General features: G+C 43.3%; 1 protein-coding gene and 1 long non-coding RNA gene across 3 annotated transcripts in view; both read left to right on the forward strand.

Moving 5' to 3' along the window:
* The first annotated feature begins 20 nt into the window (after positions 1-20).
* LOC135240454 (uncharacterized) lies at positions 21-13426 on the forward strand. 2 transcript variants are annotated; one of them, XR_010325696.1, is made up of 5 exons: positions 21-284; positions 568-673; positions 2474-2657; positions 11587-11658; positions 12680-13426. It is a non-coding gene; the product is annotated as an uncharacterized LOC135240454 (long non-coding RNA). The 2 variants fall into 2 exon arrangements; XR_010325697.1 differs by lacking the exons at positions 11587-11658; positions 12680-13426 and adding exons at positions 2911-2939; positions 5305-6281 and having other exon boundaries at positions 22-284.
* Positions 13427-20442: 7016 nt separating this feature from the next.
* The window catches only part of LOC135240683 (NALCN channel auxiliary factor 1-like), an 82163-nt gene continuing 77965 nt past the window's right edge, over positions 20443-24640 (forward strand). The window contains exon 1 of the mRNA XM_064310520.1: positions 20443-22860. Coding sequence (XP_064166590.1) covers positions 22138-22860 — 723 coding nt within the window. The 5' untranslated portion in view covers positions 20443-22137. The remainder of the gene's footprint in view (positions 22861-24640) is intronic.

Consider the following 24640-nt stretch of genomic DNA (forward strand, 5'->3'; position numbering starts at 1 on the left):
CTTCAGTTGATATTCCTACGTGTTGCAGAACGAAGTAAAATCAGTTGGTTTTCGTCCCTCACAACACGGAAGTCGTCATTTCACCTTTACTGACAGTCTATGCTCCAAAGGAGGATTGATTGCAATAGATGCAAACGTTGCACTTAATTTATTTTGCATTATTGAACAAAGGATAAACATTGTGAGCTATTTTATTCGATTGTATAATGATACATTTGTCTCGTAGCAAGCGACTTTAGCTACTATACTGGATGTATCTACTAGTAGTGAAAGAAACCAGCTAGGCAATGCAACTTGCCTCCAAATGGAAGTGGATACATGTTTTATTTTCATTCCGAATACGCTGGGCACTTACATGATGCATTATTTCATACAGTTTATTATATAACAACGCTCCTAACCTAACGTCTGTCAATGGTAATCTTTACTATTTAAAATGAATACACTGCATCCATTACTTTGCATTGAATGAGTACAATATTATTACAGACATGCAGGCAGTAAAATCTTGAAAAATTAAACATTTTGCTTGAAATAAAATTAATTGCCCCTTTTCTCAAATTCTAGATACTTGCATATTCCTCTACTACAAAACTCCATCCACATCCTGGGGAGAAGAAAGAGCTTCTGACAACCATAGATTACTCATATGTTCCAAATAAAAGATGAACAGGTGCGATTTTCCTATCGAGACAAGGACCGGTACTCAATCAACTTCAGTCTTTAATTTTGAGTTAGATGTAAATGAAGTAAATACAGCTTTTCTTGACAAACTCACGACTGAGTTTTCAAAACTGTGTTTCTGAAGCTTTTAATTGTTAGATAAAGGTAATATAAATGTGTTGATTGAATCCCAGCCCGGGTATGGACAAGCAAAACAAAGAAAGGGATGCTGAACCAGGACATATTCAGCCTGCAAGGGTAACTAGCACATGCTGCAGTTCAAGAGCTCACCACAAGAGGGACACCAAACTATATTCATTCATGTTCATAACATCCCCCATCACTGTAATTAGCCCATGAACTTCTCTGGATGAACCACTTCCTGGACTGACTTTGTGAAGTAATGTGATTGGACATCAAGATGATAATTACACTCACAACGATGCTTTGGTTCACGATGAGATGTTGAAGACACAATCACTTTTATCCAGTATGATGTACACTTTTTAAAGCGTACAATGCAACAATACATTCATATATTGGCTTACAGTCGATAAAGGACTATTCTCTAACTTGAAAAATTAATTTAAGGTATGCCACACGAGAGCTCTAAGCTAAGTTGTTATATGGGGCAGAGATTCAGTATTCAGAAAAATTCCAGACTGCACAAAGCACATCAGCAGCAGACAAATAATTTTAGACTCATATGTGGTCTGTAGCAATCCAATGAAACAATATCAAATGAACATATCTTCAGACCTTTACTGTGTGCTGTGGCAGAGCATTCTGGGAACAACACTAAGGAACACTGTCATAAACCTGAGGGAGAACAGTGCACACAATATCTGACATTATTCAAACTGAAATAAAACACAATCTATGATGGTATTTATTCTTTGCCAATGCTTAAAAACTCAGGTTACCTGTCCCTAATAATACATTTTATAAATTTTAATTATATCCCTAATATAACGTTTTTTATATAGTTAGGAATGTGAAAATTCTAACAGTGAGGGTTTTCCCCTTACCTTCCTCTATTTAAGCCATGAGTGTGAAACTCCAGCCCTAGAGGGCTGCAGTGTCTGCTGGTTCATGGGTGTGTTTCAGCCCAAATTATTAATTTAAGTCATTGATTGGCTAAAGAGTCTACACACCTTGTTCCCAAGGCCTTAATTGCCTGCTGATAGAAAGGAAACCACAAATACGTGCAGACACCAAGGCCCATCAGGTCTGGAGTTTGACACCTCAGATTTAAGGCATGATTTTCACAGGAATATTCCATTTTTCTTATGGAGAGATCCACTGAAAATCTGACAGAGCCAAAGCAAGAACTAGTAAGTGCAGGAGAGTACATTTAACAGATCTCAAGTAATGTGTCTTTATATATGCCTATGGGATACATTTTATGTACGATTGAATGGTTTATTATTCACTGAGCACTTCAGCTTCAAAAATTCTGCTTGACAGTTCTGTGTTAGAATAGTCATATCTTTCACCTTTTGTTCTGTAACACCTAGTGCAGTTCGTCATTAACACTGCCTAAATTAAGTTAATGTGTGACACAGATTGCGTCTTTAAATTTAGAAAAGCTCTTTTTTTTTGGACACCCATTATTAGGATTTGAAGTTTAAATGTTTCATAGGCTTAGACATGCTAATGTAAATGCTGTCTGTAACAATACAGAATTTACTGAGCTTTGAACTCAATGCAAGATCCCCAGCTAGCCTCAATCTTGAGCATTAGCCCCACAGAATGTGAGGGGATTGAGAGACCACCAAGGCGGTGATGGCTTTTGTTGTTTCTGCCCCAGGATTGTGTACATGGATGATGACGGTGACAGGTCATGCCTGCCCGTCGAAAACAGTGGGAGTCTCTATTACAGAAGAAGCCATACTGAGGCTGGCCGCCTGGCTCTGAACTCACCACTGATGGGTGTGGCCAGGGACTTCCTGCTTCCTTCCGGGTGGTGTGGTGGGCCACAGGATCCATGTTTGGTAGGCGAAATTCATAGCAGGGGCTTTAGTAGCCCTCCATCATCCCTGGTTTACACAACCCCAGATTTATCAGCCTGACTGTGTGTGAGATGAGCACAGACACAGAAACTGTTGGATAACAGTAACTGCACATCAATCAACACTGAGAAGCAATGCAGGAAAACAACAAATCGTGTCTGCAATATTTCTGAGCGTTTCCGTCTGACGACAAACACAGTTTTATTGATGGTCTTTCCACGTTTACATTTCACAGATTATTTCTTCAAGGAAAAGTTTCCTGAGGTAATGTATTTTACTTAATTGGAGAGTAACAATGCAGAGATCACTGTTTAATCTTTGGCCCTAACTCATAAACCCAAGACACAACACAACGATGGTCAATGACTTTGAAAAGGCCTCCATGACAACCCTCAGCCAATTACCTGTGAGGCTGTGACTTTTCAGGACACGCCCCTTCCGGCCTTAGCTGTCATCCAATGCCAAGGTCAACACATGAATAATAAGATGCCTCATCCTTATAGGACAAGTACTGATGGTCAGCGGAGATCAGATTGAAGATTTTGGCAAACAATTTTATCAAATTAAGTACTGAAAGTACATATTTTAAAAGTACTTAAAAAGCATCTCCTGCTTGCATGTGTGTGTATGTTATGACGTGTATTGAGTGAGAAGGTGAGATTCGAGCCCACACCTCTCACTCACCCACAGGCTCCAAGGATGAACACATTACCTGCCAGCTCAGGCAAAATAACCCAAGGTGCATCTTTATTTTAATACTCAAAACTAAGGCTGGCTGGTAATCTTTCATTAGGTTCATGGCTCAGTAAATTCAGTATTTGTACAGACATTTCCATTAGCAGGTCTAAGACTATGAAACTTGCGTTTATGTTCAATTATGCTGTGACATCTATGCAGCTTTACGTTACCGGGTGCATCATGTGGCACATGTGCGTAGTCAGTCATAAAAATGTCATTGCTGTTTTGACGTTAGAATGAAACACTAATGGCTTTAATGACGCAGAGAATGACAGCTAGTAAATTCACTCTCCAATTCCCTTGACTCAATTTCTTTAGACACAACAGTCTAAACACCCCTGGGGCATTGGGCACAGTGCTGAGTTAATATAGTATTTGTACTTGTGCTGACAGTTTGAATATGATAAGATCACTTCACGTGGACATATTTGTCATTCATCACACCTTCAGCTGTAACATATTTTCTCAGCGACAGAATCATATATTGCCAGCAGCCACACCACCACGCACTCTACTCGTGCCGACTGGCTGAAGCTAAGCAAGTGTGGGCTTGGTTAGTACTTGGATGGGAGATCACCAGGGAATACTGAGTTGCTGCTGGAAGTGGTGTTGGTGGGCCAGAAGGGGGCAATCTTCCCTCTGGTCAAATAAACCCCAATGCCCCAGTGCAGTGACGGGGACACTGTGCTGTAGGAGATGCCATCTTTCGGATGAGACGTTAAGCCGAGGTCCTGACTCACTGTGGTCATTAAAGATCCCATGACACTATTCGCAAAGAGTAGGAGGTTCCCCTGTGTCCAGGCTAAAAAATCCCAGATCTGGCTCTCGCAAAAAACTTGCGAGAGCTAGAATCCTAATCATCCCCTGATTTAATTGGCTAGAAAATGTTCTCCCCCTCCAGTGGAGCTGCCCAGAGCAGCGCCCAGGTGTGAATGTGTATGAGTGTGAAGCAGGGCATTGCTGCAAAGAGCATCCGTGCTCAGCGAACCTACCCTGGTTAAATAAATAAATAAAAATATATATATTCTTCAGTTCCGTGTTGCTTAGATCTTACGTTGAATGTTTTATTTTTAGTTGTCCCGACTATTTTTGACAACACTATAGCTGATCATACAGCTACTTAGCCATGCTAGCACATGGAAGGCATGTTGAAATTCCATTTTGATATTTTCAGTGACCACAGGGTTCTGCCGTAATGGGTTTCATTAATTCAATTCCTTGTGTGGATATGGTGACAGTGTGACGACACTATACCTAAAAATCTGTCTGAGCGTCCGTCTATTCCAATCTACATTTGAACCAGTAGGGGGCAGTCTTTCCTCTGGACAAAATAAACCCAAACACCCCCGTGACAGATACGGACAATGTACTGTAGGAGATGCCATCATTCAGATTAATCATTCAGGTGATAAAAGATCCCATTCAACCTACAAAGAGTTACTCTGGATAAGAGCGTCTGCTAAATACCAAATTGTAACTGCAAATTGCAGCTGGGGGTTCCCCAGTGTCCTGGAAAAAAAAATCCCAGCCTGGCTCTTTCAGCCTGCCACCTATTAATCCCCACTTTATTAGTTTCAATAATCCCCTCCTCCTCCACTACAGCTGGTGTTCTGGCTCGAAATGGTTGCCATGTATTAACCAGGCGGGTACTACAAATGGGAACTGTAATAATAATAATAATAATAATAATAATAATAATAATAATAATAATAATAAATGTATTATTATTATTATTATTATCCATATTCTCAGAAAGAGACCTTACAGCATAATGTAGCTTAATGATATACACATCAGTATAGTAGAGAGTAAATCTCTTGAAATGACTACACTTGGTCTGTTAAATTCAACACTGAGGTTTTCTCACTTACGTTTTTCTTTTTTTCTTTAGGCTATACAAGATTCAAGCCAGATTCAAGTGGCTAAAAAACGGCCAACTCATAATCAGTAAATGCTAGTTCTTGGACCAATCAAAGACGGAAATCCGACAGCCTCCAGCAGGCATGCTAAAATAGACTGGTTGAAAACTCTAGCGGCAATTAGGTGCCCCCTGCGGAGAGCGAGCCGACATTAACCAATAAAGGGTACATTTCCCTTGCAAATGAGCATCCCTTTTGCTTCTCCGCGCTGATAAATATCCATCACTCTTTTAACCCGAGGAGAGAGGGGAGAGAGGCCGAAGCGCTTGCACCAAAGAATTAGAGCATCAATACCACTGTCTGTACAGCAAGTTGTCGATGCGCCTCCCTGCAATTTCCCCCGTTTTTGTTTTATCGGAAATGTTAAAATGATTCTTAAACTATTCTGAAGGCCCCATTAATGATGACCCAGTGGTAGTGCCCCCTTCATTAAAATGTTTAACATGTCATCTATCATCCTGGCTGCTGCTTAGTGGCAGCGTACCATACTACCGGGCTCCAATGACTCATTGAAAAGTAATGGGTTTGTTAGCGCAACACGTGTAACCATCTTTTGAAGGTACGCCTGTTGCTTCTGTGAAGAATAACCATAGGCGACTCGTTTCAAGAGGCATTCTGTACCGGCTGAATACGACCAGTGAGTCTTGTATTAGGTAGAGGGAGTTCTTTCATTGAGTGTGTTCTGAGCCGCTGATTAAAGTGTTACTAAACGCTGTTAGATTGCAGCGCATGAAGGCCTACAGTACGTTCAACCCGCCCCGCTTGCGCATTCTTTTGCTGCAACGATTCTTCAGCACACGCGATTACCTTCCAATGCACCGGCAGGAGACGCGTCCTGCTCACGCTAAAGGCAATGGAACGAAAATGGCTGCAGCTAGCCCGTGGTTTCAGTAATTGCATAAAAGCAGGAAATCTGTCGTGCAAAATCTATGCGGGCGTTTTACCATTTAGCAGTCTCCGAGGTGAACGATCAGGAGAGTGACGCTGTAAAGGAAGTCGTTCATCTGAGGGCATGGAGTTCACTCTCGGCGCTGAAGCACCAAGAAAATATAGCGAGTGTTACCGCCGGACAAGCGAGATATCATTACATTACCCGGCTTACCCCCCTCCCCCCAAGTAATAACTCAGCGTAATTACTTTTACTCAGGGAGATGTGTGATTTAAAGACGAGGGTTTATAATATAGATTTAAGGTATCCCTTTCTCTGTTTGTCCTCGCTCCCGGCGGATGGAGGTTAATTATCCAGCCACTTTAAAACCAGATGTTTTGTGTAGCGCGAGTACATATAACTGTCATGCGTAATTGAATAAAGTAGACTTGAACAGTTTGTAGCTGCAATGCGATCAGAGCGATGTTCACGAACATTGTCCATTGTAGACTATGCAGCAAACGAGGGCGTGCACTCGCACGCGACACGAAAATGAAGAGCATTGACATCTATCAGTGACGTAACCCCATTCCTCATGGGTGGGTCAGCATGTGCTCAGCTGCGTCATAAAACTAATTTGTAAAGTTAATGGCGAAAAATGGGACCAGACAACGTAGGACAATTTACATTGTTCAAATTTGAGGCTGGCATGTCCAAAATCGTACCAATAAAAAGGTAACCATGAAATGCTGATTTATTAGCGAAGAAAATCAAGCAAATACATGTGCCAGCCTCATATACATATACATATACAAATGTGAATTACAACTTTTTATTCTCTTATCATTTCAAACCACAATTTATCTAGAGAAGGGTTGCCCAACCCTGCTCCTGGAGATCTGGCTTACTTTAAGTTTTCATTTCAACCATAATTTGGGATTCAATTAATTCAGAGCTCAACGAGATCTCCAGCTGTTCATTCAGATGTGCATTTATTCGGGTTGGAATAAAAACCTACAGGATAGTAGATCCCTCGGAACAGGGTTGGGCAACCCAATGTGACACAAAAATAGTCTTAAATGAAGTCTTCAGTGACTCATTACTGAGGATTGGTAGTGCTGTTATAGGTGATCGCCAGTAACTTTTGAGTTCCATTTAAGAACTCTCCCATTTCTGGATCCTCCTGGACGGATAGAGTGGTTTTCATCTCCATGGGAACCTAGACCATGCAGCACATGCTTGTCCTTCCGAAGGAAATCACCACAAGCTCCGTGATACTGCTGCTTGGCAACTCAAGATGTGGTGCCAAGGAGACAGGCAGGAAGGAACCAGTCCCATCAGCACCAAAGGGATGCTGCACTGCAGAGTGATAAGGGACATAAAGATGATCTGCAGCGCATGTCTTATAAGACACAGAGTGATACCCTGTACATCTTATAGGACAGAAAGATCTGCAGTGTATGTCTAATAAGACACAAAGTGATGCCCTGTATGTCTTACAGAACACAGACATGTGCTCTGTATGTCTTATAGAACAAAGAGATTTGCAGTGTATGTCTAATAAGACACAGAGTGATGCCATGTCTTACAGGACACCAGGGCATCTGTCTACTGTACATGCACTGTTATTCATCCAACTAATAATAGCTAAAATCTTATAGTTCCCACTTATACAGACCCTGTAATATTTCTCTGCATTAATTTGTAGAAAAAATGCCATTATTTATCGGAGTTAGACTGTACAACGCAAAAAAAGGCATAACCCAGTTACATCACTGGTTATTTATTAAAGCAATTCCAGTAAAGTACCCTGTTCAAAGTACTGTACTGGTGTGAGGCCTGGGATCAGAAAGCATTTATTTCCTAACCACTTCCCCACATGGTGTGTGTGTATGTGTGTGTGTGTGTGCATGCTTGTGTATGTGTTGTGTGCGCACGTATGTGTGCATGTGTTTGTTTTACATTATGCATGCTGTACATATGTATTTGCATGAGCAGTCTTGCATGATAGTTGAGTGGTATTGTTGTAGGAAGCAATTATATATACATCACAGCAGCCATGCATATTAAACATGATAACACAGTTAACTGAAGATACCATCAGTATACTTACCTGTGAACGGGGAAGGTGATTTTATCATATGCACACATACAGACAGAAAATAATTAAAGAAGGAAACAGCTAAACAATAAAATCACATCCTGACACCTCCCATCTTTTAAAACTAAAAAAGGAAGCATTTTCTATTACTACATGACATGTAATTTCTCTAGAGAACATCTTTCCCAGGTCATTACTTTTTCATGTTACTCGTTAAACAGCTTTATCAACAGAGAAATATGTCACTTTTTTGAACGAGGGCTGGGGAAGATGAGTGAAGATGAAAGTTTTATTTTAATTCCATGAAGTGCTTCACAGTGAGGGGCCTCATCTCCACTTTTGTAACCCAGCACCTTAGTGAACGAACAGCAGCCATTTTGTCCCTAATAGTTCACCTGCATCAATGGCAGGGCTTTACTCAAGGGTTCCACTGGGGCAATGAGGCCAGACGAAGACTTTTTCTGGCGCCGAATGTTGCTTCTGAACCTCTGTCAGCTCTTCTCCATCACACTGTAATCTTTCATCTCTCTGTCATTGTTTTATTTTTATTTTTAGAAGACGCTCTTATCCAGAATACATTTATACAGCTGGCTACATACAGGAACAATGCAGGGCTTGCTTGAGGGAACAACCTGTGACCTTTTGGTGACAAGGCCAGTTACCCACTGTACTACACTGCCGCCACCTCCCACACAGGTGAGCTGTCCTCCAGGACCAGTGTGTTGCATAGTGCTGGTGTGCATGCGGGCATGTACGTTTTTTTTCATCCACATAGCAATAACAAAGCGAATAGAAATAATCCTCCTCCCACCCACCCTGTACTCCATCTCCCAGCATGCACTGCTCAGCCATTTATTACCCTCAGATAGGCTTTAATGGGCCTGAGCACTGGTGCAGGAAGTGGCTTTGTGGGGATGCAGTCACTGCTGTCTGAGCGGGCAAATGGGATATCGCTCCCTCAAAATACCTTTCCATTCCACGCACACGCAATTTTTATCCCTCCTTTCTCAGAGCAACTGACAGTTTTAATGTTCAAGTGAACTGAGAAAGGAACTCTGGGAAGCACACTGGAATGGAAATCTTCTCTCGTCTACTACGTTAGCTTGTTCCTGTCTGATATAAATGCGTCACTAACTGCCGCTGCGCTGTACTCTTGCTCGCAGGCTCATGCAACACGGAGGCGATTCCATCTGAAAATACACTGCAACCCACCACAGAGACAATGCTTTAGGGCTCTGGAGGTGTAAGATGGTAGTTCTATGTAGTAGTTTTTTTTGTGGTTCTGACACAGTAATGCCAGAGCAGTACAGTAGCACAGTAAGCGTAAAATAAGAGTGGTTTCCTCTGCTTATTCCAGCGCTAAATAGTTTCTGGCATGGGGGGGATGGGGCAGCTAAGATAAACAGATGGTGGTAATACATCAGTGAGGGGACGTCCATCTCTCTCCCAGCCCGCAGTGGTCCCCGGGCTGAAAGCAGACCGCTGCGGGCGATCGCAGTGATTTACTCCGCGAGCTCACAGGACCCAGCTGATTGCGATGGCTCTGTGGATAAGGAGGCGACTGGTCCCGCGCGCGGGGTGCGTAAATCACAAGGTTTACGAGAGCGCCATCATTGCCGTGTCAGATTGAACCCCAAGGTCTGAGAAGGGGGGGGGGGGTTGGGGGCTGATTTAAGGAGAGCGTTTATCAGGGGAGGGGAGGGGAGGGGCGGGGGGGCGGGGGGGGGGGGGGTATGTTTGTGGTGCCTGGCTCCACCCACCTGCCTGAGTTCTCACAGGGACATCAGAGCTGTGCTGCACAGCGATGTGCTGTGCTGAGCTGTGCTGTGTTTTAACACCGTGTTTTTTTCCCTCGCTCTTAAATACTCTGTATGTTACTGAAAAAAAAGAAAACAAAAGCTGGTGAGATACAGTATCCAAATGCAAAACTGGGATATTCTGAGGATAAAACTGGCAAAATGGATAAAAAGGTGTAATATCATAAATATGTGATCAGTATGTTCTTAACTGGACATTCTAATGCTGATGCAACAATCGCAACCTGTAATTGAAAGCAGCGGAGTTCTAGAACGCTCAGTTAGCATTTAAAAAAAACATCCCAAAAAACCTACTCTTCGCAAGGATAAATGTGTTTATGGGTTACTTTTAGTAGGGAAATAAAATGAAATAGCATGCCCCTTCTCTCCCAGGCTTGCTGAGTGAAGGGGCATGCTGGGTAGCCCTCTGTTCCCAGTCCAGAGCAATTAAATGCAAGGCAGCCCGGGAAAGCTTTAGCTCATGGCTAAAATGAGCCGCCCACTGTTGCCAGGCAACCAAGAAGAGGGTTAACCATGTGGCACCATCTACACCGGAGTTACTCTACACTACGCCAGTCTCGTTACTGAGCTTGGTAACGCAGTGCTTGTAGTGAGTGACCCGCATCACGAAAACAGGTTTTTGCCATTTTACATTTTTCAGCCACCGGTATGCTATGAAGGTCCACAGGCAAGCATTATGTTTACGTAAGCTGGAGTACCGACACAACTGTGTAACACAGTGTTCTTAAAGGCACAGTTCACCGAAATGTCCCTTTTCTTACCTCTTCAATGATCTCATTTTCATTAGACATTTGCAGGGCCGGCCCTAGGATTTTGGTGGCCCTAAGTCTGTCGGGGGGGGGGGGGGGGGGGGAGTTGTTGCTGGATTCTGTTGGCTGAATGCGTATTATTGAACATAGTTTAATTCAGCCCCATGCTAAATTTAACCAAATCATTGTCTTAATACCATGGTATGCAAAAATGAACAAAAACAATGATGCTTTTAGGAAAAAAGCATTTATATTCTTCTCCACTTTATTGGTGCATTGTTAGGTGCAGTAATACAAATGAGCAGTACTACACATTATTATACTTAACATATTAATGATTTCTCATTATTTTAAATCAATTCCAATTCAGAAATTTTACGCCAGATAATGTCCCCAAAATATATAATACATTCCAATATCAATTATTAGATCAACAGTAATTATAATTTTCCATAATTAATTATAGAATAAGTTATCTTTGTTTTTCCTTCTGCCATGAAATGTGCTGTGTGCCACTTTTTCACCAAATGACTAATTTCCCTTTCAGATAATCATTTTTAGAATAACATGAAACCCGTCACATGAGATATAAACTGAAAATGATTTTTTTCCCCCAAAAAAAATTAGAAGCAGAAAATTATTTCTATAAATCCTGTGTTATGGTTACTTTGACATTTTCCAGATTGATAATCTGTTCTTTTTTCTCTTCTCCCTGTCAGCCTACCCACAGTCCTCTGGTGCGCCCGGCATAGGCAATGCCTGCGAAAAAACTGCATCCCTTTCATTCTATGGTACTGTCATGTCTTTGCATATACAGCGTGTGTACCCTGACAATTACCAAGAGCAAAAAAATTTTAAAAGCTGCCACTTTCTGTAATGACAACACTAATGGTTCCTTCCAGGCAAGTGCGCAGCCTAAAAAAAACAGTTCCAAGCCATTTAAAATGCCCCCATGAGAGGTGCAAGCCAAAGAGCTTTTTTTTTAAGGGCTGCAAACAGCATTGCTGCTGGAGTAAATAAAAGTGCTGAAATCAAACTTGAGCCAAAATAACACTTCCCGGATCTTGAAGGGAGCCGTTCTTATTGACCCCTGGGTGGTTTTGTGCTGTCCCTTCCTTTCATTAGCCCAGCACTACGGTATCAAATCCACACAAGTTCCAGATGGAAAAGTGTGCCAATTAAATTCTATTCTTTTGGATTAAAATCCTGTGGAATCGCATGAAATAGAAACACATCGCTGTCCGGCCGTTAACCTCTACTGCGACTAAAAGCACGGCGTGACTTCCTGACAAAGCGAAGAATTTCACGTCTCTTAACTAAGGAAGCAGTCCCAGATCAGCAGCGGGAGAGATATAAGAATCAGCTCTTTCGTTACTTCCAAAAGAACGAAAGAAGAACTTTGTCACCGTAGTAATCCTGTTTGTACCAACATCCTTTTCTTACCACAAACTTGTAGCGAAGTCACATGACCCCAAACTGACATCGAGGAATAGCACTGGGGTTCCTGTTCATGCTGCCATTCACCTGGGCCTTCTTTCATCTTTCAGTCCTGCATGAATTTTGAATTTATTCACCACATGCTTTTCAAGTCTGCTTCTGGCGCAGAAGGGAAGAAGACAGAGAGAGCGAGCGAGCGAGAGAGAGAGGGGGGATAAATAGAGAGAGAGAACAAGAGAAATACTGAGCCATGTTCTACCTACCTTCTCTCTCACTCTCTCTCATGTGCACATACCTGCCACTCTCTCTCTCTCTCTTTCTCTCTCTCTCTCTCTCGTGTGCACATACCTGCCTCTCTCTCTCTCTCTCTCACAGGGAGCTGAGGTGAGACGGAGCCCGTGTGTGTGTGTGTGTGGCGTGGGTCTCCCCCGCCCTCCCAGCCAGCAGCCCAAGGCGAGGCAGACTGGTGAACAGGCGCATCTAGTCTCTGATCCTAACTGAACGAGTGTAATTCCCTGTACTGGTGCCCTGCCTGCCAGAGGGAGCTGACAGAGTTCCCAGTTCGTGAAAGGCAAGCCTTCTGAAGCTCAGCTTCCGAAGCTGCATCCATTTCACCGGGTTCTGTAACCAACTGGCTTTATAACCTGAAGGTCACAGGTCTGTTTCCCAAGTAGGGCACAGTACCCTTGTGCAAGCTACCAAGCCTACAGTGCTTCGGCATCCTGCTGAATAAATGGATGCTGTTTTAAAAAATGCAAAAGCTGCGCAGGTTCACTTTGGATAAGAGCGTCTGCTAAATGCTGGTAATGTACAGTAATACAACATAACGCAACAGGCAGCTATTTGACCCGCTTCCCCGCTTCACTTACAGTTTTGCTCCCGTTTGCCTTTTCCAGCGTAGCCTCTACTCGACGTTTTGTTTTATGACTAGGTTCATCTAATTATTGTGTTAGCCTTTCGTCATTCAGCTTTTAACCAGACCCCAACAATGGCGTATGTGAATCTCAGAAAGTATGCTAATTTTACGGCTTTTTTTTTCTTCTTTTCTTCTGTTGCTGTTGCCGTTGGCTACATAATTGTGTTAGCGTCTGGCCTTCCGCAGCAGGCTGCAGAGCTAACGTCTGCGCCGTGATTGGATTGTGTGTGGGGGGAGGGGGGGTGGGTGTAATGTGTGCGTGTTTTTATTTCGGTTACGTGCAGGCACATCTCCATGGAAGCGGGGGCAGGGGCGAGCGGTTTGGCCCGAGTTCCAGACCCCTCTGCGGCGCGGGGGGAACTCCTGGAGCTCCAGCCTTCTGCTGTTTACCGCGAAGACGCTCTGGGAGCTCGCTGCGTCCATCTGGCCAGGGAACCGCCGTTCGCAGCGCGGGGCAGACGGGACGGCGGCCGGTGTCGCCCAAATAGGACCCTGCACTTACTCATCTCACTGTCCCCAAACTCTCAAACCTGCCGGTGGCAGAGATTTCAGCTGGAGGACTCCTGAGTTCTGCAGATGTTATGACAAGCAGAAACCACTTTGGTCTTTAAATGGAGACAGAAAAACTTCCTGTCTGGTCTCACGTTCAATAAATCCAGTAAAATCAGACTTTTTATCCACTGCTGCTCCCTGTCATGTTCTTGCACCACAGCCTGAACCCCTGTTGCAGTCAACAAGCTTATCGTGAAGTGCTGTGGAACAGCACATTGCAAAACAAACCAGGATTGATGGATGTGACTGTCCGTCTGCCCAAGGGATTGGAAGATGACCGAGGGACTAATTGAATGAAATCCATAGAATGTCGCTCCACTAGCAAAGTCTTCAGTAGTCAGAAGTAAGGAGGATTTAAGGGCCTCACTCCACGGTTCATTTTGGTAAAACTTCCTTTGAAGTGAGCATTATGTAGTACTCAACATCGTAATCAACGCTGCACACAATGCAATAACTTTCTGAGCATAAAACAACCACTTTGGTTGGGTACTATTCCATAATTTCTCAAGTGTGGTTTTTGCATTTTTAAGAATGCTGAAACAGTTGTCACAAGCTGGTTCTAAAGTTTATAACTACGACATAGGCTATGATCATTTCTTAAGCTAATAAAGACCTCATAAATTCATAACATAATGTATTGGAATGTATTACCTTTTTTCTGTTTGCCAGTTTTTTTAACTTTCCTGTCTGCGTCCTGCAGTGGATGTGCTTAGCAGTGGCTGGATCCTGCCAGTGTTCCATCCATTACAGGGAGGGTCAACCCCAGGCCAGGGGAAGCACAGGGTCTGCTGGTTTTTTGGTTTCACTTTGAATACAACAGCCACTCTAGAACCAAGAAACCAGGTGAAGTGAGTTGACTGTGTAATCGACTGCTTTAAGTGGTCGATTATGTGGCGAGCAAAGAACGATAAACCGGTTGACCCTGTGACCGTCCAGGACCTGGCTTGGCCATGGCGTATTACAAGGGTGCCAAATCTTATCCGAAAAGGGCCGGTGTGGGTGCAGGTTTTTATCTAGTTTTTTTTTTTTTTTTAGCCCAACACTTGATCCAGCTAATTAACTAATCATGGTCTTCAATCAAGATTTGATAAGTAGAATCAGGTGTCTCAGTGCTGGGCTGGAACAAAAACCTGCAACACACTGGCCCTTTTTGAATAAAGATGGGACACTGTGCTCTATTTTAGCCCAGTTACTGTTCTCGTTTCATCAACGATTGGTCACCAGAGGGACAGTGAACGAGCACTTAGTCCACCATACTGTGCCTAGGATAGGTTTATATTTTTGTTTTTATTTCTATTTTGGTTTTAATGGCTCATCAACCGCCTCTACGACATTACCATTACCATTATTTTTGTTATTGATTGTGCTGTTACCAGAATTTGTATTCCTTTGGCAATAAATTAAACAGAGAGAGACCATTTGTGCGTGTGAGAGAGGGAGGAGGAGGAGGAGCGAGAAAAGAGAGAGAGATTGCTCGATGGGGGATATTTACATATTCACTGTTGGTAGGAGGTGTTAAGACAGTGGACTAATGCAGTCCAGCCCTGTGCCTAAACAGAGTGAAGTCCTGGCCTGGGGGCTGAGAGATTTTTAATAAAAGAGCCAATCAGATCCGTAATAAAAGAGCCAGTCAGATCCTTAATAAAAGAGCCAGTCAGATCCTTAATAAAAGAGGCAATCAGATTCTTAATAAAAGAGCCAATCAGATCCTTAATAAAAGAGCCAGTCAGATTTTTAATAAAAGAGCCAGTCAGATTCTTAATAAAAGAGCCAATCAGATTCTTAATAAAAGAGCCAGTCAGATTCTTAATAAAAGAGCCAATCAGATCCTTAATAAAAGAGCCAGTCAGATCCTTAATAAAAGAGCCAATCAGATTCTTAATAGAAGAGCCACTCAAATTCAGAATAAAAGCCAGCATACGATCTGTGTGACGCTCTGTGGAATGTGCTCCTGTTCACGTGCAAAACACACTCGCAACACCTCCAGTGAAAAAGAATCTCTCAGCGCTTCAGTGCTTAAATCTCAGATATTTTTGGCCAGAGCCTGAACCCGTGCTTCTGATTCTCATAACAAAGCCCATCATTTATGATGGAACACAGTCTGACGCGAGTCCTATTTCACGTTAATGATGTGTACTGAAGCCAGTTTCCTTTCCAGGACGACTTTCGGGAGCAATGCCATGGTCCCAAAAGACCAGTAAAAGGGGCAGACTGGAACACCAGTGAAAATATGCTCACACATGAACACACGTAAGCATCTGAAAAAGTTCACGGTTATCCGGAAAAAAAAATGCCACATTTCACTATCTTCTTCTCCAGACTGTAATTAAGCAGAAACGGCTAATGGTGTTTCTGAGAATGTGCGTCATGTTTGAGTTTTTAGCGTGTGTGTGTGTGTGTGTGTGTGCATGTGTGTGCGTTATTACGTGTGTGTATGTCTGTGTGTGTTCACGCTAGGCAGGAAAAAGGCTCCAGGTTCTGCCTGGTGTCTTGTGTGCTAAGGCCAGGCAGTCAGACTCATAAACCAGTCATAGATCTCCAAACTCCAAACAGCTGGCATGGAGAAAGATAGCCAATCAGCGACAGAGACAGGGTCAGGAATGTAACAGGATAAGAGGGCGTTGCTAATGGAGACCAAACTCCAGGAGGTGGCCCTTATTAATGTTAGGCATTTGCCTGGCTTCTCCAAGGCACAGTGACAGACACACACACATGTACTCACACACACGCATGCACGTACACACACATGCACACACATGCTCACACACACACACAAGCACAAACATATGCATGTATGTAGAAAAGTGGTTCAACATAGAAAAGTGGAGGAACTTCTCCATTGTGGAGAATTACAAAGCATTTTCGCATTTATTCTACATTGTAAATCTCAAACATATATTTTCCTGAGGAGGAATTACATAAGAGAGACAGCCACAGAGTGTGTTTCCTGTGGTTTTCCTGAAGGGTGTACCTCCTTTGACTGGGAGAATCGTAAACGCACGATATCATGGCTCCAGATTGCACCATTAGGTTTGTCGAGCTGTCAAAGCACCGGTTTCCCTGTCCAAAATCCCCACGGAGCAGCCCCAGTCCGCAGCACATACTCAGACACATCCTGGCATTCGAGAGCACATATGCTGTTGATTAGCCACCTCTCAGGTGCGAGGATTCGGGACGACGCCCGCTGCGCCCGTGTGTCTGTCTGTCCGGGTCACGCCCCGCTCCATATGTCCGTGCCAGCGTGAGGACTGGCGCCGAACGCGGGGCAGGAACGCCCATGCCCTGTCGGAGAGGAGATCCACAAACACGGGCGATCTCACAGAACGCCTCGTTCCCCAGCGCACTCGGACTGTGAAAGCCGTCGGCACTGGACGGGTCACATGCCGCTCCCCGAATTCACGCCCCCCCCCCACGCCAGTCCCGGGAGCGAGGAGAGAAGCGCAAGGGGCGTGGTGCAGGTGGGACGCTGCGAGACAGACTCGGCTGAAGCCTCAAACCAGCATCTCCTCTCTCACCCGCCGAGCCACGGCCACAACAACGCGGGTAAATAAATTAAATGAGGGGGGCCTTTTCCATGGAGAGCTGGATGACTGGACAAAGGCACTAAGATGACTGCTAGTTAACTCAAACTTTGGCAGTGGACCAGATTATTGACAAACTGCTTTAGAGTAGACCAGATTAGTATAACATTGTTTTATAGCAGACCAGATTAGTAGAACATTGTTTTATAGCAGACCAGATTAGTAGAACACTGTTTTATAGCAGACCAGATTAGTAGAATACTGTTTAATAGCAGATCAGATTAGTGGCATATTGTTTTTTAACAGACCAGATTAGTGGCACACTGTTTTATAGCAGACCAGATTAGTAGAACACTGTTTTATAGCAGACCAGATTAGTAGAATACTGTTTTATAGCAGACCAGATTAGTGGCACACTGATTTATAGCAGACCAGATTAATGGCACACTGATTTATAGCAGACCAGATTAGTGGCACACTGTTTTATAGCAGACGAGATTTAGTAGAATACTGTTTAATAGCAGACCAGATTAGTGGCACATTGTTTTTTAACAGACCAGATTAGTAGAACATTGTTTTATAGCAGACCAGATTAGTAGAACACTGTTTTATAGCAGACCAGATTTAGTAGAATACTGTTTAATAGCAGACCAGATTAGTGGCACATTGTTTTTTAACAGACCAGATTAGTGGCACACTGTTTAATATCAGACCAGATTACTGGCACTCACAGTGGGCCTCTAGGGCTTAGTTTAGGAGGCCCTGCTCTTATGTCTAGAAAGTTGAAATCTGTGACACTTTCTTTTCTGCAAGACGACCGATTAGCAAGTTTTAGCCAGCGGTATACCTCAGACTGGAGGAAAACCTTCTATTCGTGTTATCTTGATTCATTAGAAGTCCTTTGGATTTTACCACATCAAGCCATAGTCACTTTTAGACTCATAGTTCCAGAATGTTCTGATTCTGAAAAGGGGAGTGTAATTCACAGAAGATCAATTCAGACAGGGCAGGTGTCTTTCACAATACTACTTCACACCTCTTTATCAACTGATCCTGTGGTTTGATAGCTTGATAGGTGTTTGATTAGTTCTTTCCTTCGGTTCAGGGTCCCTTCCCTTCTGCTAAGAGACATCAGAAACAACATAATATTCCATAATAAAGTCCTGTGGTTGTCTACATGCAGAGGTCTGCTTCCATATCCATTTTAGTTAGACATTAGCTTTGCAATTTTTCAGCAAAAACTAAAATGTATTTATGTTTTATTCTTCCTTGATAGTCACCCCTTTCAGATTGCATGAGGGGAGGGGGGGGTGTACCTCTTAACAGGTGTCCCCCAGGGCTCAGGCCCGGCACCTCTCCTCTTCTCTCCCTATACTGAGTCTCTTGGTTCTGTCATCTCCTTCCATGGCCTGTCTTATCATTGCTGTACTGATGACACACAATTCTTTCTCTCCTCCCATCACCCTAGTTTGTGCTATATACACACACACACATGTGTGTGTGTGTGTGTGTGTGTGTGTGTGTGTGTGTGTGTATTCCTCTATGTACCTCCATATTCTCTGGACGACTCAGCATTGGAATCTTTTTACCTCCCACAACAAATTATGGAAACACACGTGCCGCTGAACAGTGTCCAATAAAGCTCAAAAAACGCAAGTGTCAGTCATCAAGGATACATCCTTTTGTCGAAAGGATGTAATCCTGCTGCTAATGTCATTACCGATAGCACTTAGGTCCAAGGGCCCGGGTCCTTCGCCGGGGATTTCTCCGCCAAACAAAGCCCGGACTTGCTCGGACGGGGCGGGGCGTTGTCGAGCTCATATCTCATTAACTTTTCCCTCCCTAAGGACCTAGTTCGCAGACACATCATTTACACCCTGAACATACAAGCCGAGACGCGTATCGACAAGTAAAATAAAGGGGATACTTTTCTCCTGGACGTAGGACAGCCCATAATTAAACGGAACAACAAACAGCACGAGTAGGCCTAGGGCACGAGCCGGGAAATGGCAGGAGACAACATACGCCGAATGCTGCACACCTGAATCAGTCGAAACATTCCGATGAATCTTAAGACCTAATTGTTTTATAAAATCGCAAAATGTGTAACGGGCATATCATAGGATAAATGTATGACGCTACTCAAATTAACTAAATAGCTATCCCAGTGATGACCATTCGACTCCCATTCTAGTTATAGTTACTACTTACTCTCTCATAGTTATTTTTACATTGCAATGAAATGTAATTGGCATGTAATTCTAAAAATGTAATTGGCATCTGGGTAAACTATTCAATACGCTTTTGGACATTGCTAAAATGAAATTGTATGTTTACACTGCACGGTAAAATGTCCAATGTTAGGCTAATTCAACACTAAACAGACAGCATTTGGTGTTATTTGTCAAGAGTTGAATTAACATTGAACAGTTTAATGTGTGATGAAATCGGTGCACCAGATGGTCATGATGTAGGGTAACATTTCTTTGATTGTGGTTTACGTTGTGGTTTGTACGAGTACATTTGCTTTGAAGAACTGAATTAATGTTGGAAACGTTTTGGTAGTAAAGATTAAACGCAAATCTTTACAAGCTCAAACAACACAATCGTAGGGGTACCAAAACTGAACAAAAATGAATCTTGTCTCGCAAACATTAAATATGAATATTTCGATCAGAGTAGTAATTTTCTCTTTAAATAATGGCCTGATTAAAAATCCATGAGCATAACATCGTTTCCCATTGGCCCGGGGAATACAGCTTACTTCTGTCTTACGCTCGTGGCGTGACAAATTAGCATTATTGTGAACCCAGCAAAAGACATAAGCAATTATGTAATCTTGTCGTTAATACGCACTCATCGAACCCTCTTCAGGGTTCATGTGACAGATTCACAGCTTCCGACACCGAAATCGTCTTTTATTTTCTGATGAAATACGATATCCGAACATTCTTTCCAGCCGATTGACGCTATAGATGGGTTGCCAGTTTTGACTTTAAGCGAGCGGCTCTTCTGCATCCCGGACTAACTGCATTCTCAGCACAATACTACACTATACTCAAATAACATAGAGATTTTTTTTAGTGTTTAGCGTTCACGAAATATCATATCTATTAAGGGTAGCGAAATTTGCCACGTGAACTGACACATTCTGAACGGTAATTAAAGATCATTTCACCTCACGTTACATGAGAAACGGACGGCCGGTCGTACTGAGCAGTCATGACCATTTGTTTTTGTTAAAATAGTAACCTCTTGTTGTTCATCATATGCCTCTTTAAAATGAAAGAACAGTGCGGCGGCTTGATGACATTTAGCTTGTCAGCAATGTTGACAGGTTAAATGTTAATGCAGAAATTCCAATCTATACGACAGCTTCTTAATGTTAAAGATAACATTCATATAGCCAGATAGAACTCGCATTCGGTCTCACGTGCACCTCCCACCAAAATTAAGTGGATTAAGAGAGACAGGGATTGCGCAACTGAGAGCTGTTTGTGTGATTTCAAACCGAAGCCACGGAGAAGTCCACACTGCAGGAAAAACAGGCTCCATACAAGGTTACAGGAAATGCAGGCATCCCGTGCAAACATACACAAACCTCACGTTTCCGCGCTTGACGACAACGTGCAACACGGTGTAGTCCTGAAGACCTGATGCCTGTTCATAATTCAAATGCCTCGATTTTAAACGTGCACATCTACTGTTTCCGTGCATGAATATAAACTTGGCTTAAAAGCCAAACCAACGAGGGACTAGAGCGCGAAGCAATGCGCGGATATATTTTAGACTTACCCTGTAGGCTATATATACAAAACGAACCGTTAAATAATAGCACCGTTGACTCTTGAAGCCAGAAAAAAAAAACCTTCATATTGAAACGGCGTTTCAATTAAGCAGAATCCAGATAATTTTGTTTGCAATATCGCTTTGTGAGTATGTTGTTTTGTTATTAAAAAGATTAATGAGCATTGCAGTGTAATTAACTACGAGTTATTTATAAACATCTGCATACAGCCGAATCCAAATATTACACTTGTCAAAAACCAATTCATAAAATTTCACCAAGACTTGAAATCAATATTGTGTTAGCTGTTCTGTTGAGATTCATACGAACTAAATACGTGTACAGTGGCACGCAATGTCAAAAGTATAGGGGTACTCTTCAAAATAGGCTACCTGTTACAGGTATAGATGGAGGTTTCAAACATGCGTCTCGTGCACTAGAATGGTCATCGTATGCTAGCGAACATACCCATGTGCATTAATGCGTCTCAATTGCTTGTAAGCACATCTGCAACTGCGCCAGGATGGAGAGATCTCAGCGCTGGAGATGACGCAAATGACCCAGCTCCCCCAAAAAGTGTTTCAAGACGAACATGGCGGCAACTTAACGCAGGACCAGGATGACCGCGGCTATCAAAAGAAAAGATCCGAGGCATTTTGCCCAGACACGGGGGAGAAAATCAGGCTGTGACAACAGTACCTTGTTTTTCTCGATTGAATAAAACCCACGGACAGGCGGTTTGTGGTATAGCTGGTGTTCGGAGAGGGGGAGAGCTCAGCCCCGCGGAGAGGAAGGGAGAGAGGCATGTTGTCACAGGGAGCTGGGATTTTTCTCCGGAGAGTCATGGAGACCGTGGATATGACAATGCTTGGCTTAATCTCCTTGAACGAACTAATTGGATGTGAATAGCAGATCGTAGCATCGCTAGAAGTGAAGCAGGACCGCTTCCAATCCAACATTTAAGAGGGGAATAACACAAGACAATCCCGAAGTCAATGAATATTGTGGCAAAGGAGCCCTCACGGTGGAGTCGGCCGGTGTTGCGCTTTCCCAAAATATGACCAGGGGCGCTTGGATGTGTCGACAGCAAGATGACGGCTTAAAAATCTGGTGTGCACCCCGAGAGAACGAAAAGCCATTTACCGATTCGGAGAGGGCCCAGAAATGGCGACTGTCCTTGGCATCGCTCTTGTTTTTAACCGTTCTGCTCTCTGATCACTTGTGGTTTTGCGCCGAGGCTAAATTGACGCGAACCCGAGACAAGCGGCTGGACAAGTTAGCATTCACGGACATGGACGATTACCAAACCGCGAACCATATACCTTCATCCAGCCTTCATCCCCCACACAGCAGCCTCAGAAAAAAGGGAAATGCTATTTTTATAGGAAATTCTACCGAGCGTTTGTGGCGACTAGAAACTTGTCATCCCGATAGTTTATCTAAAGACTGTTTTACTTTTGACGACGCTGAAACAGTTTGCAGGGGCCTTTCTGAGATGGCGGGGAGGCAGTCGGCAGAGTTGAATTTAAGCGATTTTTATCTTTCTTTTTGTAATTCCTATTCTCTTTTGGATTTGTTTTACGGGTTATCCAGTCCGGAGAATTTGAACTGCAGCCTGGACGTGTTTATGGATGGCAATCTTCTGGGTTGCAGTCAGTGCGTCCAAGCGTACCAACGCTATGACCAGTATGCTCAGGAGAGATATGAAGAGTTTGAGATTATGATTCAGAAATATGAAACGGATGCATATTCGGTGAGAACATGCATGGAAGAGTGCAAGGTAGGGTAAAATTGTTTATGCCCCCCCTCCCTCGACAGTTTTCTCTCCCAACTGATACCGGTATTTGGGTCTTTCAGTCGTCATGGTAACTGGTGTCGATTGAGCCAGCCCGCAGGTGGATACTTCACTGTAAACTAAAGTATTTCTGAAAAAACACGTCGTGTCCCCGCTGTTATTCAAACAACGGCATGTTGTTAATCATGTTGACTTGTGTGTGTGCGTGTGTGTGTGTGAATGCGTGCGTACCTGCATGCGCGACTGAAAGAGCGTGAATGTGTGTGTGTCTTCATATATAATCGTGTGTTTGGAGTCAGAAGAGTTTCAGGAGGGGATTATTGATTTGTTAAATGTATTAATCGTTAAAATAACGAAACATAGCCTATATTACCGTTAGAACTTCGGAAAACATTTTATTTAACATTGTTATCGGGATGGATATAATAGTAGACTTCCAAATAGCCTACTTTTTGTGGTTCAGACGCATCAAGTAGATTTACGATATTTAAATTATTTTAACATGCCTGTATTTTTGACGCTTGCGGTAAATCAACAGATGCTACTTCTTCCATGCCTGTTCGCGCGGTCTTTAGCTGGGGTTGGGTGGCGGTGTAAGGGTTAAAGCACTGAAAATCCTGGCCTACAGTGCATCACAGTGAATCATAACGTCAAGTTAACGTATTACACCAAAGCCTGTTCCCGGTCCCATTCTCAGCCGGTGCAGAAAAACAGGAAGTACTTCAGGTGTGTGGTGATCACCACGGAGATATGCATAGCGCACTGCACTACTGCGTGGCGAGAGATTTTCAATAACGTTAATAGTGCACCGGTGGTATTCCATCTTAATCCACCGGAAGGATTTTTGATGGTTCGTTCTTCCAGGTTAACACATCATTCTATTGCTGCTGCAGAAAATATAATGCATCCATCGACAATGGATGCAGGCCTATAGATGGGATTGATCCAGATTTTCGAGCGAAGCTATTAAGTGCGAAAGTCGGGCAGCTACAACGTGGAATGAGATGCTTATTTATCCAAACGCATCCACACATACAGATACCAATTTCCGAATTGACACCGTAATTGGTGTTTTGGTTTGCCTGTTTAGTTCACCACCCCCCAATACACGCTCGCACACGCGCCCTGCATTTGCAGGACAATAAACCTGCTTAACTTGACCTCAGCAATTTTACGTGCACCTTCGGTTAAAAGCAAAGGCGCGCGAGGCTGTCAAAGGACACCGTGCAAATGTCTGGGTTGTTCGCTGCTGTTGGTGCGTGAGACACCGGGAAACTGCTGTAGCGTCGCTGTCTGCCTCGGCCTGCCAAAGATGTGAAGTTCACCCGCTGTCCTTGGTCCTGAAAAAGGCCACGAGGAGAGTTCGCGTCACCCGCAAAGATCAATACTTGCACGGGGGAAATAATTCAAATAAGGGCATAATGAGATATTACTTACAAGGTGCTATCCCAGGGCACGTACCAGCATCCGGTGAACCATTCAATAAAAATGTGTTGTAGGACATAGCACATTGAACAGTACTGTCTCTATTGGTGATTGTGGCTTCCCAGAGAAGAAGACATTCTCCACCCCTAATATGCTGTGAAGCTAGACTTCAATTTATTTATAATGCAGAATGACTGGACAGTCACAGATGTTCTAGGTAGCATTAATGCTGGTTCTTGTTGAGTCATGGTAGAACTAGCATAGACAGACGCTCTCTCTCTCTCTCTCTCTCTCACATACACACACACACACTCCCTTGTACACACACACAAACGTGCAC

This window comes from Anguilla rostrata, chromosome 15, assembly GCF_018555375.3.
Source record: "Anguilla rostrata isolate EN2019 chromosome 15, ASM1855537v3, whole genome shotgun sequence".
Taxonomy (NCBI): Eukaryota; Metazoa; Chordata; class Actinopteri; order Anguilliformes; family Anguillidae; genus Anguilla; species Anguilla rostrata.